A 12,649-nucleotide genomic window follows, 5' to 3' on the forward strand; every position below is an offset into this window, starting at 1 on the left:
AGAGGCCTGTAATTGGCTGAGCAGATTAGAGGCGGAGCATTGTCCTGCCAGTCAGGGCTGAGGGAGGAGGATCCTCAGAGTAAGAGGAGGATTAGAACAGATTACAGAGTGGTTTAGCACCGCCACAGAAGAAGAAGAAGGAGCAGGGCACGGGGGACCAGAACTGGACCAGAACTGGACCAACGAGACCACAACTGGACCACAACTGGACCAACGAGACCACAACTGGACCACAACTGGACCAACGAGACCACAACTGGCCTGGACTTAAGTGTTCTCTCAGGATTGTTCTGGTTCAGGGTCCTGGTTCAACAGAGTGGACTGTATCTGGACTAAACTGGATCCAGGACCAGGTCTGGGTCGAAGTGGGCCAAGATGGACGGGTTCCAGGCATATGGAGCTGGGAAGGCGGGCGGGGCCTTCGACCCCCTGACCTTCATCAGGCAGCCTCAGACCGTGGTCCGGATCCTGTGCTGGGTGAGTCTGAGGACAACTTTCCCCCCTGTTACTGCAGGTCTGGACCTTTCCCCCCTGTTCCTGCCAGTCTGGACTGTCCCCCCTGTTACTGCAGGTCTGGACTGTCCCCCCTGTTCCTGCAGGTCTGGACTGCCCCCCCTGTTACTGCAGGTCTGGACCTGTCCCCCCTGTTCCTGCAGGTCTGGACTGTCCCCCCTGTTACTGCAGGTCTGGATCTGTCCCCCTGTTACTGCAGGTCTTTACTGTCCCCCCTGTTACTGCAGATCTGGACTGTCCCCCCTGTTCCTGCAGGTCTGGACCTGTCCCCCCTGTTCCTGCAGGTCTGGACTGTCCCCCCTTTTACTGCTGGTCTGGACTGTCCCCCCTGTTCCTGCAGGTCTGGACTGTCCCCCCTGTTACTGCAGATCTGTTCCGTCATCAGTGAAACTCAAACTGTTCTGAGGTCAAACTTTAAATGTTACAGTTCATCAGTTCAGTGTCTCCGTGACTCTTGTCACTGAGTTCAGTTTTAGTTCAGCTGGTCCAACTGGTCCAGGTTCAGACGGGACTGGTGTGTGGTTCTGTTCTAGACCCACTGGTCCAGGTTCAGATCAGTACCCTCTTAAACTGACATAGGAATCCATGTGGTCCATCCTTCACCCCACCCGTCCATCCTTAACCCCACCCACCCATCCATCCATCCTTAACTCCACCCATCCATCCTTAACCCCACCCGTCTGTCCATCCTTAACTCCACCTGTCCATTCTTAACCCCACCCGTCTGTCCATCCTTAACTCCACCCGTCCATTCCTAACCCCACCCGTCCAAAGTCCATCCTTAACCCCACCCGTCCAAAAGTCCATCCTTAACCACATCTGACCATCCTTAACCCCAGTCGTCCATCCTTAACCCCACCCATCCATCCTTAACCCCACCTGTCCAAAGGTCCATCCTTAACCCCACCCATCCATCCTTAACCTCACCCGTCCAAAGGTCGATCCTTAACCCCACCCGTCCAAAGGTCCATCCTTAACCCCACCCATCCATCCTTAACCTCACTCGTCCAAACGTCCATCCTTAACCTCACCCATCCAAAGGTCCATCCTTAACCCCACCCGTCCAAAGGTCCATCCTTAACCCCACCCATCCATCCTTAACCTCACCCGTCCAAAGGTCCATCCTTAACCTCACCCGTCCAAAGGTCCATCCTTAACCCTACCTGTCCAAAGGTCCAAAGTTTGGTTAGTCAGTTCCTGATCAGGGTCAGTTGAACCCGGGTTTAGACCCAGGTCACATGATCATGATGGTTTGATCTGTGGATCAGCAGCTCTGCTTCCAAACACACACGCACATGCACACACACACACACACATGCACACACACACATGCACACACACACGTACACACACACATGGACACACACACATGCACACACACACACACACACACGTACACACATGCACACACACACGTACACACACACATGGACACACACACATGCACACACACACACACACACACACACACGTACACACATGCACACACACACGTACACACACACATGGACACACACACATGCACACACACGTACACACACACACATGCACACACACATGCACACACACACAGACACACACACACAGACACACACACACATGCACACACACACAGACACACACATGCGCACACACATGCACACACATGTACACACACACAGACACACGCACACACAGACACACACAAACACACGCACACACACACACACAAACACACATACACACACACATACCCACACACACGCACACACAGACACACACACACATACACACACATACGCACACGTACACACAGACACACACACGTACACACAGACGTACACACAGACACACACACACGTACACACACACACTCTCTCTGTTGTTTGTGTGTCTCAGATCAGCTGATGTCTCAGTCATGAGGTCGGTGTTAACATTCCAGAGACGAACACGAGACTGGAACACACACACACACACCACTGTTCAGACCGGGAGCGTTCTGATTGGACCGTTCACAGACCTGAGTGGGTTCTGATTGGTCTGTGGACAGAAACAGGTCCCAGGTTCTTTGGTCTGGACTGGTCCGTCTTGGTGTCCCGGTCCAGGTCCAGCTTTAAACTGGGCTGAATCTTCAACATGATATTGATACATTTATGACTGGGACTGGAGGACATATGGGTCCACTGTAGACCTGGTCCAACACACGTGTCCTCTGTAGACCTGGTCCAACACACGTGTCCACTGTAGACCTGGTCCAACACACGTGTCCACTGTAGACCTGGTCCAACACACGTGTCCACTGTAGACCTGGTCCAACACAGTAGAGCTGGTCCAACACACATGGGTCCACTGTAGACCTGGTCCAACACACGTGTCCTCTGTAGACCTGGTCCAACACACGTGTCCACTGTAGACCTGGTCCAACACACGTGTCCACTGTAGACCTGGTCCAACACAGTAGAGCTGGTCCAACACACATGGGTCCACTGTAGACCTGGTCCAACACACATGTGTCATCTGTAGACCTGGTCCAACACACGTGTCCACTGTAGACCTGGTCCAACACACGTGTCCTCTGTAGACCTGGTCCAACACACGTGTCCACTGTAGACCTGGTCCAACACAGTAGAGCTGGTCCAACACACATGGGTCCACTGTAGACCTTGGTCCAACACACGTGTCCTCTGTAGACCTGGTCCAACACACGTGTCCACTGTAGACCTGGTCCAACACAGTAGAGCTGGTCCAACACACATGGGTCCACTGTAGACCTGGTCCAACACACGTGTCCTCTGTAGACCTGGTCCAACACACGTGTCCACTGTAGACCTGGTCCAACACAGTAGAGCTGGTCCAACACACATGGGTCCACTGTAGACCTGGTCCAACACACGTGTCCTCTGTAGACCTGGTCCAACACACGTGTCCACTGTAGACCTGGTCCAACACACGTGTCCACTGTAGACCTGGTCCAACACAGTAGAGCTGGTCCAACACACATGGGTCCACTGTAGACCTGGTCCAACACACATGTGTCATCTGTAGACCTGGTCCAACACACGTGTCCTCTGTAGACCTGGTCCAACACACGTGTCCACTGTAGACCTGGTCCAACACAGTAGAGCTGGTCCAACACACATGGGTCCACTGTAGACCTGGTCCAACACACGTGTCCTCTGTAGACCTGGTCCAACACACGTGTCCTCTGTAGACCTGGTCCAACACACGTGTCCACTGTAGACCTGGTCCAACACAGTAGAGCTGGTCCAACACACATGGGTCCACTGTAGACCTGGTCCAACACACATGTGTCATCTGTAGACCTGGTCCAACACACGTGTCCACTGTAGACCTGGTCCAACACACGTGTCCTCTGTAGACCTGGTCCAACACACATGTCCACTGTAGACCTGGTCCAACACAGTAGAGCTGGTCCAACACACATGGGTCCACTGTAGACCTGGTCCAACACACGTGTCCTCTGTAGACCTGGTCCAACACACGTGTCCACTGTAGACCTGGTCCAACACAGTAGAGCTGGTCCAACACACATGGGTCCACTGTAGACCTGGTCCAACACACATGTGTCATCTGTAGACCTGGTCCAACACACGTGTCCACTGTAGACCTGGTCCAACACACGTGTCCTCTGTAGACCTGGTCCAACACACGTGTCTACTGTAGACCTGGTCCAACACAGTAGAGCTGGTCCAACACACATGGGTCCACTGTAGACCTGGTCCAACACACGTGTCCTCTGTAGACCTGGTCCAACACACGTGTCCACTGTAGACCTGGTCCAACACAGTAGAGCTGGTCCAACACACATGGGTCCACTGTAGACCTGGTCCAACACACATGTGTCATCTGTAGACCTGGTCCAACACACGTGTCCACTGTAGACCTGGTCCAACACACGTGTCCTCTGTAGACCTGGTCCAACACACGTGTCCACTGTAGACCTGGTCCAACACAGTAGAGCTGGTCCAACACACATGGGTCCACTGTAGACCTGGTCCAACACACGTGTCCTCTGTAGACCTGGTCCAACACACGTGTCCACTGTAGACCTGGTCCAACACAGTAGAGCTGGTCCAACACACATGGGTCCACTGTAGACCTGGTCCAACACACGTGTCCTCTGTAGACCTGGTCCAACACACGTGTCCACTGTAGACCTGGTCCAACACACGTGTCCACTGTAGACCTGGTCCAACACAGTAGAGCTGGTCCAACACACATGGGTCCACTGTAGACCTGGTCCAACACACATGTGTCATCTGTAGACCTGGTCCAACACACGTGTCCACTGTAGACCTGGTCCAACACACGTGTCCTCTGTAGACCTGGTCCAACACACGTGTCCACTGTAGACCTGGTCCAACACAGTAGAGCTGGTCCAACACACATGGGTCCACTGTAGACCTGGTCCAATACACGTGTCCTCTGTAGACCTGGTCCAACACACGTGTCCTCTGTAGACCTGGTCCAATACACATGGGTCCTCTGTTGACCTGGTCCAACACACATGGGTCCTCTGTAGACCTGGTCCAACACACATGGGTCCTCTGTAGACCTGGTCCAACACACATGGGTCCTCTGTAGACCTGGTCCAACACACGTGTCCTCTGTAGACCTGGTCCAACACACGTGTCCACTGTAGACCTGGTCCAACACAGTAGAGCTGGTCCAACACACATGGGTCCACTGTAGACCTGGTCCAACACACGTGTCCACTGTAGACCTGGTCCAACACACGTGTCCTCTGTAGACCTGGTCCAACACACGTGTCCACTGTAGACCTGGTCCAACACAGTAGAGCTGGTCCAACACACATGGGTCCACTGTAGACCTGGTCCAACACACGTGTCCTCTGTAGACCTGGTCCAACACACGTGTCCACTGTAGACCTGGTCCAACACAGTAGAGCTGGTCCAACACACATGGGTCCACTGTAGACCTGGTCCAACACACATGTGTCATCTGTAGACCTGGTCCAACACACGTGTCCACTGTAGACCTGGTCCAACACACGTGTCCTCTGTAGACCTGGTCCAACACACGTGTCCACTGTAGACCTGGTCCAACACAGTAGAGCTGGTCCAACACACATGGGTCCACTGTAGACCTGGTCCAACACACATGTGTCATCTGTAGACCTGGTCCAACACACGTGTCCACTGTAGACCTGGTCCAACACACGTGTCCTCTGTAGACCTGGTCCAACACACGTGTCCACTGTAGACCTGGTCCAACACAGTAGAGCTGGTCCAACACACATGGGTCCACTGTAGACCTGGTCCAACACACGTGTCCTCTGTAGACCTGGTCCAACACACGTGTCCACTGTAGACCTGGTCCAACACAGTAGAGCTGGTCCAACACACATGGGTCCACTGTAGACCTGGTCCGACACACGTGTCCTCTGTAGACCTGGTCCAACACACGTGTCCACTGTAGACCTGGTCCAACACACGTGTCCACTGTAGACCTGGTCCAACACAGTAGAGCTGGTCCAACACACATGGGTCCACTGTAGACCTGGTCCAACACACATGTGTCATCTGTAGACCTGGTCCAACACACGTGTCCACTGTAGACCTGGTCCAACACACGTGTCCACTGTAGACCTGGTCCAACACACGTGTCCTCTGTAGACCTGGTCCAACACACGTGTCCACTGTAGACCTGGTCCAACACAGTAGAGCTGGTCCAACACACATGGGTCCACTGTAGACCTGGTCCAATACACGTGTCCTCTGTAGACCTGGTCCAACACACGTGTCCACTGTAGACCTGGTCCAACACAGTAGAGCTGGTCCAACACACATGGGTCCACTGTAGACCTGGTCCAATACACGTGTCCTCTGTAGACCTGGTCCAACACACGTGTCATCTGTAGACCTGGTCCAATACACATGGGTCCTCTGTTGACCTGGTCCAACACACATGGGTCCTCTGTAGACCTGGTCCAACACACATGGGTCCTCTGTAGACCTGGTCCAACACACGTGTCCTCTGTAGACCTGGTCCAACACACGTGTCCACTGTAGACCTGGTCCAACACAGTAGAGCTGGTCCAACACACATGGATCCACTGTAGACCTGGTCCAACACACGTGTCCTCTGTAGACCTGGTCCAACACACGTGTCCACTGTAGACCTGGTCCAACACACGTGTCCACTGTAGACCTGGTCCAACACAGTAGACCTGGTCCAACACACATGTGTCATCTGTAGACCTGGTCCAACACATGTGTCCACTGTAGACCTGGTCCAACACACGTGTCCTCTGTAGACCTGGTCCAACACACGTGTCCACTGTAGACCTGGTCCAACACAGTAGAGCTGGTCCAACACACATGGGTCCACTGTAGACCTGGTCCAATACACGTGTCCTCTGTAGACCTGGTCCAACACACGTGTCCTCTGTAGACCTGGTCCTATACACATGGGTCCTCTGTTGACCTGGTCCAACACACATGGGTCCTCTGTAGACCTGGTCCAACACACATGGGTCCTCTGTAGACCTGGTCCAACACACATGGGTCCTCTGTTGACCTGGTCCAACACACATGGGTCCACTGTAGACCTGGTCCAACACACATGGGTCCACTGTTGACCTGGTCCAACACACATGGGTCCACTGTAGACCTAGTCCAACACACATGGGTCCTCTGTAGACCTGGTCCAACACACTTGTCCTCTGTGGACTTGGTCCGACACGGACCCGGGGCCTCATGTTCACAGACTTGTGTGGATTTCATAGGTAAAGCTGGTCTACGCTCAAATCCAGAAAAGTCTGTACGCACAAATAAGTCCAGATGAGTCAAACTGAGCGTACGCCTGAATCCAAACACACTGCCTCTATTCATCCAATCAGCTGGGACTGAGCGCATATGTTGCAATACTTGACTCCTCCCTCTCCACGCCCACATTTAAATATGCAAATTAGTATAAACAGGGTCTGCAGGCGGGATTAACTCTGGGATTCACCTGAATGATCACATGACGACGACAAGGAGGACAAGAAGAGGAGGACGAGACAGACAGAAGAAGAAAAGAGACCAACTGAGACTGAGCAGAGAGTGGGGGGACACTGGTCTGACAGGACTGACACTGGTCTGACAGGACTGACACTGGACTGACAGGGGGGACACTGGACTGACAGGACTGACACTGGTCTGACAGGACTGACACTGGACTGACAGGGGGGACACTGGTCTGACAGGACTGACACTGGACTGACAGGGGGGACACTGGTCTGACAGGACTGACACTGGTCTGACAGGGGGGACACTGGTCTGACAGGACTGACACTGGACTGACAGGGGGGACACTGGACTGACAGGACTGACACTGGACTGACAGGGGGGACACTGGACTGACAGGACTGACACTGGTCTGACAGGACTGACACTGGTCTGACAGGGGTGACACTGGTCTGACAGGGGGGACACTGGTCTGACAGGACTGACACTGGACTGACAGGGGGGACACTGGACTGACAGGACTGACACTGGTCTGACAGGGGTGACACTGGTCTGACAGGACTGACACTGGTCTGACAGGACTGACACTGGTCTGACAGGGGTGACACTGGTCTGACAGGACTGACACTGGTCTGACAGGACTGACACTGGTCTGACAGGGGTGACACTGGTCTGAAAGGGGTGACACTGGTCTGACAGGACTGACACTGGACTGACAGGGGGGACACTGGACTGACAGGACTGACACTGGTCTGACAGGACTGACACTGGACTGACAGGGGGGACACTGGTCTGACAGGACTGACACTGGTCTGACAGGGGGGACACTGGTCTGACAGGACTGACACTGGTCTGACAGGGGGGACACTGGTCTGACAGGACTGACACTGGACTGACAGGGGGGACACTGGACTGACAGGACTGACACTGGACTGACAGGGGGGACACTGGACTGACAGGACTGACACTGGTCTGACAGGACTGACACTGGTCTGACAGGGGTGACACTGGTCTGACAGGGGGGACACTGGTCTGACAGGACTGACACTGGACTGACAGGGGGGACACTGGACTGACAGGACTGACACTGGTCTGACAGGGGTGACACTGGTCTGACAGGACTGACACTGGTCTGACAGGACTGACACTGGTCTGACAGGGGTGACACTGGTCTGACAGGACTGACACTGGTCTGACAGGACTGACACTGGTCTGACAGGGGTGACACTGGTCTGAAAGGGGTGACACTGGTCTCACAGTGGTGACACTGGTCTGACAGGACTGACACTGGTCTGACAGGACTGACACTGGACTGACAGGACTGACACTGGACTGACAGGACTGACACTGGACTGACAGGAATGACACTGGACTGAAAGGGGTGACACTGGTCTGACAGTGGTGACACTGGTCTGACAGGACTGACACTGGTCTGACAGGACTGACACTGGACTGACAGGACTGACACTGGACTGACAGGACTGACACTGGACTGACAGGAATGACACTGGACTGACAGGGGGGACACTGGTCTGACAGGACTGACAGGGGGGACACTGGTCTGACAGGACTGACACTGGACTGACAGGGGGGACACTGGTCTGACAGGACTGACACTGGTCTGACAGGGGTGACACTGGTCTGACAGGGGGGACACTGGTCTGACAGGACTGACACTGGACTGACAGGGGGGACACTGGTCTGTGAGGACTGACACTGGACTGACAGGGGGGACACTGGACTGACAGGACTGACACTGGACTGACAGGGGGGACACTGGACTGACAGGACTGACACTGGTCTGACAGGGGTGACACTGGTCTGACAGGACTGACACTGGTCTCACAGGACTGACACTGGTCTGACAGGACTGACACTGGTCTGACAGGGGTGACACTGGTCTGAAAGGGGTGACACTGGTCTGACAGGACTGACACTGGACTGACAGGGGGGACACTGGTCTGACAGGGGGGACACTGGACTGACAGGGGGGACACTGGACTTACAGGACTGACACTGGACTGACAGGACTGACACTGGACTGACAGGACTGACACTGGTCTGACAGGACTGACACTGGTCTGACAGGGGGGACACTGGTCTGACAGGACTGACACTGGACTGACAGGGGGGACACTGGTCTGTGAGGACTGACACTGGACTGACAGGGGGGACACTGGACTGACAGGACTGACACTGGACTGACAGGGGGGACACTGGACTGACAGGACTGACACTGGTCTGACAGGGGTGACACTGGTCTGAAAGGGGTGACACTGGTCTGACAGGACTGACACTGGACTGACAGGGGTGACACTGGTCTGACAGGGGGGACACTGGACTGACAGGGGGGACACTGGTCTGACAGGACTGACACTGGACTGACAGGGGGGACACTGGACTGACAGGACTGACACTGGTCTGACAGGGGTGACACTGGTCTGACAGGGGTGACACTGGTCTGACAGGGGGGACACTGGACTGACAGGACTGACACTGGTCTGACAGGGGTGACACTGGTCTGACAGGGGTGACACTGGTCTGACAGGACTGACACTGGTCTGACAGGGGGGACACTGGACTGACAGGACTGACACTGGACTGACAGGACTGACACTGGTCTGACAGGGGTGACACTGGTCTGAAAGGGGTGACACTGGTCTGACAGGACTGACACTGGACTGACAGGGGTGACACTGGTCTGACAGGACTGACACTGGACTGACAGGGGTGACACTGGTCTGACAGGGGGGACACTGGTCTGACGGGTGACACTGGTCTGACAGGACTGACACTGGACTGACAGGGGGGACACTGGTCTGACAGGGGTGACACTGATCTGACAGGGGGGACACTGGACTGACAGGACTGACACTGGTCTGACAGGGGTGACACTGGTCTGACAGGGGGGACACTGGACTGACAGGACTGACACTGGTCTGACAGGGGTGACACTGGTCTGACAGGGGTGACACTGGTCTGACAGGACTGACACTGGTCTGACAGGGGGGACACTGGACTGACAGGACTGACACTGGACTGACAGGACTGACACTGGTCTGACAGGGGTGACACTGGTCTGAAAGGGGTGACACTGGTCTGACAGGACTGACACTGGACTGACAGGGGTGACACTGGTCTGACAGGACTGACACTGGACTGACAGGGGGGACACTGGTCTGACGGGTGACACTGGTCTGACAGGACTGACACTGGACTGACAGGGGGGACACTGGTCTGACAGGGGTGACACTGATCTGACAGGACTGACACTGGACTGACAGGGGGGACACTGGTCTGACAGGGGTGATACTGGTCTGACAGGACTGACACTGGACTGACAGGACTGACACTGGTCTGACAGGGGTGACACTGGTCTGACAGAGGTGACACTGGTCTGACAGGACTGACACTGGACTGACAGGGGTGACACTGGTCTGACAGGGGTGACACTGGACTGACAGGGGTGACACTGGACTGACAGGACTGACACTGGACTGACAGGGGTGACACTGGTCTGACAGGACTGACACTGGACTGACAGGGGGGACACTGGACTGAAAGGGGGGACACTGGACTGACACTGGTCTGACAGGGGTGACACTGGACTGACAGGGGTGACACTGGTCTGACAGGACTGACACTGGACTAACAGGGGGAACACTGGACTGACAGGGGTGACACTGGACTGACACTGGTCTGACAGGGGTGACACTGGTCTGACAGGACTGACACTGGACTGACAGGGGTGACACTGGTCTGACGGGTGACACTGGTCTGACAGGACTGACACTGGATTGACAGGGGTGACACTGGTCTGACAGGACTGACACTGGACTGACAGGACTGACACTGGACTGACAGGACTGACACTGGACTGACAGGGGTGACACTGGACTGACAGGGGTGACACTGGTCTGACAGGACTGACACTGGTCTAACAGGGGTGACACTGGTCTGACAGGACTGACACTGGTCTGACAGGACTGACACTGGACTGACAGGGGTGACACTGGTCTGACAGGACTGACACTGGTCTGACAGGACTGACACTGGACTGACAGGGGTGACACTGGTCTGACAGGACTGACACTGGTCTGACAGGGGTGACACTGGTCTGACAGGGGTGACACTGGTCTGACAGGACTGACACTAGTCTGACAGGGTTGACACTGGACTGACAGGACTGACACTGGTCTGACAGGGGTGACACTGGACTGACAGGACTGACTGGGATCACCCCCCCCCCCCCAGGTAAATCTATATTTAGTATTAGTGTTCTTTCTACAGGTCCTCAGTCTGATCACAGCTGAACTAGATAAAGGTTCATGTGTGATCATGTCAGGAGATCACAGAGGAAATCACAGACTGACTCATGTTTAATTACTCCAATTATTATTTTCCAACAGTGAGGCAGTAGTCGGTCAGACCCAGTCCCGTCCTCCTGTCACACAGGCTTCTGTGGACTCCACAGTGTTAGCCGATCCTCTGGTCCAACAGCTGATGATGATGTCAGAGGAACATGGGTCTGTTCTGACCCAGGTCACCAGAGGAACATGGGTCTGTACTGACCCGGGTCACTAGAGGAACATGGGTCTGTACTGACCCGGGTCACCAGAGGAACATGGGTCTGTACTGACCCGAGTCACCAGAGGAGCATGGGTCTGTACTGACCCGAGTCACCAGAGGAGCATGGGTCTGTACTGACCCGGGTCACCAGAGGACAGTCTGTGGAGTCAATGAGCGACTGGACCGACTGATAAATGTTGTGACAGACATGAACACTACAGTAAATACATTTATCAACCAGTGAATTCTGGGTCCTTGTCTGTTTATGTGGTTGTTGCTGAATGTCCTCCTGGGCAGGATTGGCACTGATGGGTCTAGGGTCTGGTTCTGGTTGGTTCTGGTTCTGGTTGGGTCTGATTCTGGTTCTGGTTCTGGTTGGGTCTGCTTCTGGTTGGTCTGGTTCTGGTTGGTCTGGTTCTGGTTGGTCTGGTTCTGGTTCTGGTGGTGGATGTGCTGTTCTAACAGTAGGCTGGTGTGTCACTGTGATCATTGTTCTTCTGTATCTCTGATGTGTTCATCAGTCATTGGAATGACCTTTGTCATATTCTTCTCAGTTTCTCAGTATCTCCTCAGTGTCTCCTCTCTGTGTCTCCTCA

General features: G+C 54.7%; 1 protein-coding gene across 2 annotated transcripts in view; it reads left to right on the plus strand.

Moving 5' to 3' along the window:
• Positions 1-249: 249 nt before the first annotated feature.
• LOC115416545 (synaptogyrin-1-like) overlaps positions 250-12,649 on the plus strand; it is a 35,707-nt gene continuing 23,307 nt past the window's right edge. For both annotated transcript variants that reach the window (XM_030130346.1, XM_030130347.1), the window contains exon 1: positions 250-477. In XM_030130346.1, the coding sequence (XP_029986206.1) occupies positions 376-477 (102 nt within the window). In that variant the 5' untranslated portion in view covers positions 250-375. The remainder of the gene's footprint in view (positions 478-12,649) is intronic.

Source organism: Sphaeramia orbicularis, unplaced genomic scaffold, assembly GCF_902148855.1.
Source record: "Sphaeramia orbicularis unplaced genomic scaffold, fSphaOr1.1, whole genome shotgun sequence".
Lineage (NCBI taxonomy): Eukaryota > Metazoa > Chordata > Actinopteri > Kurtiformes > Apogonidae > Sphaeramia > Sphaeramia orbicularis.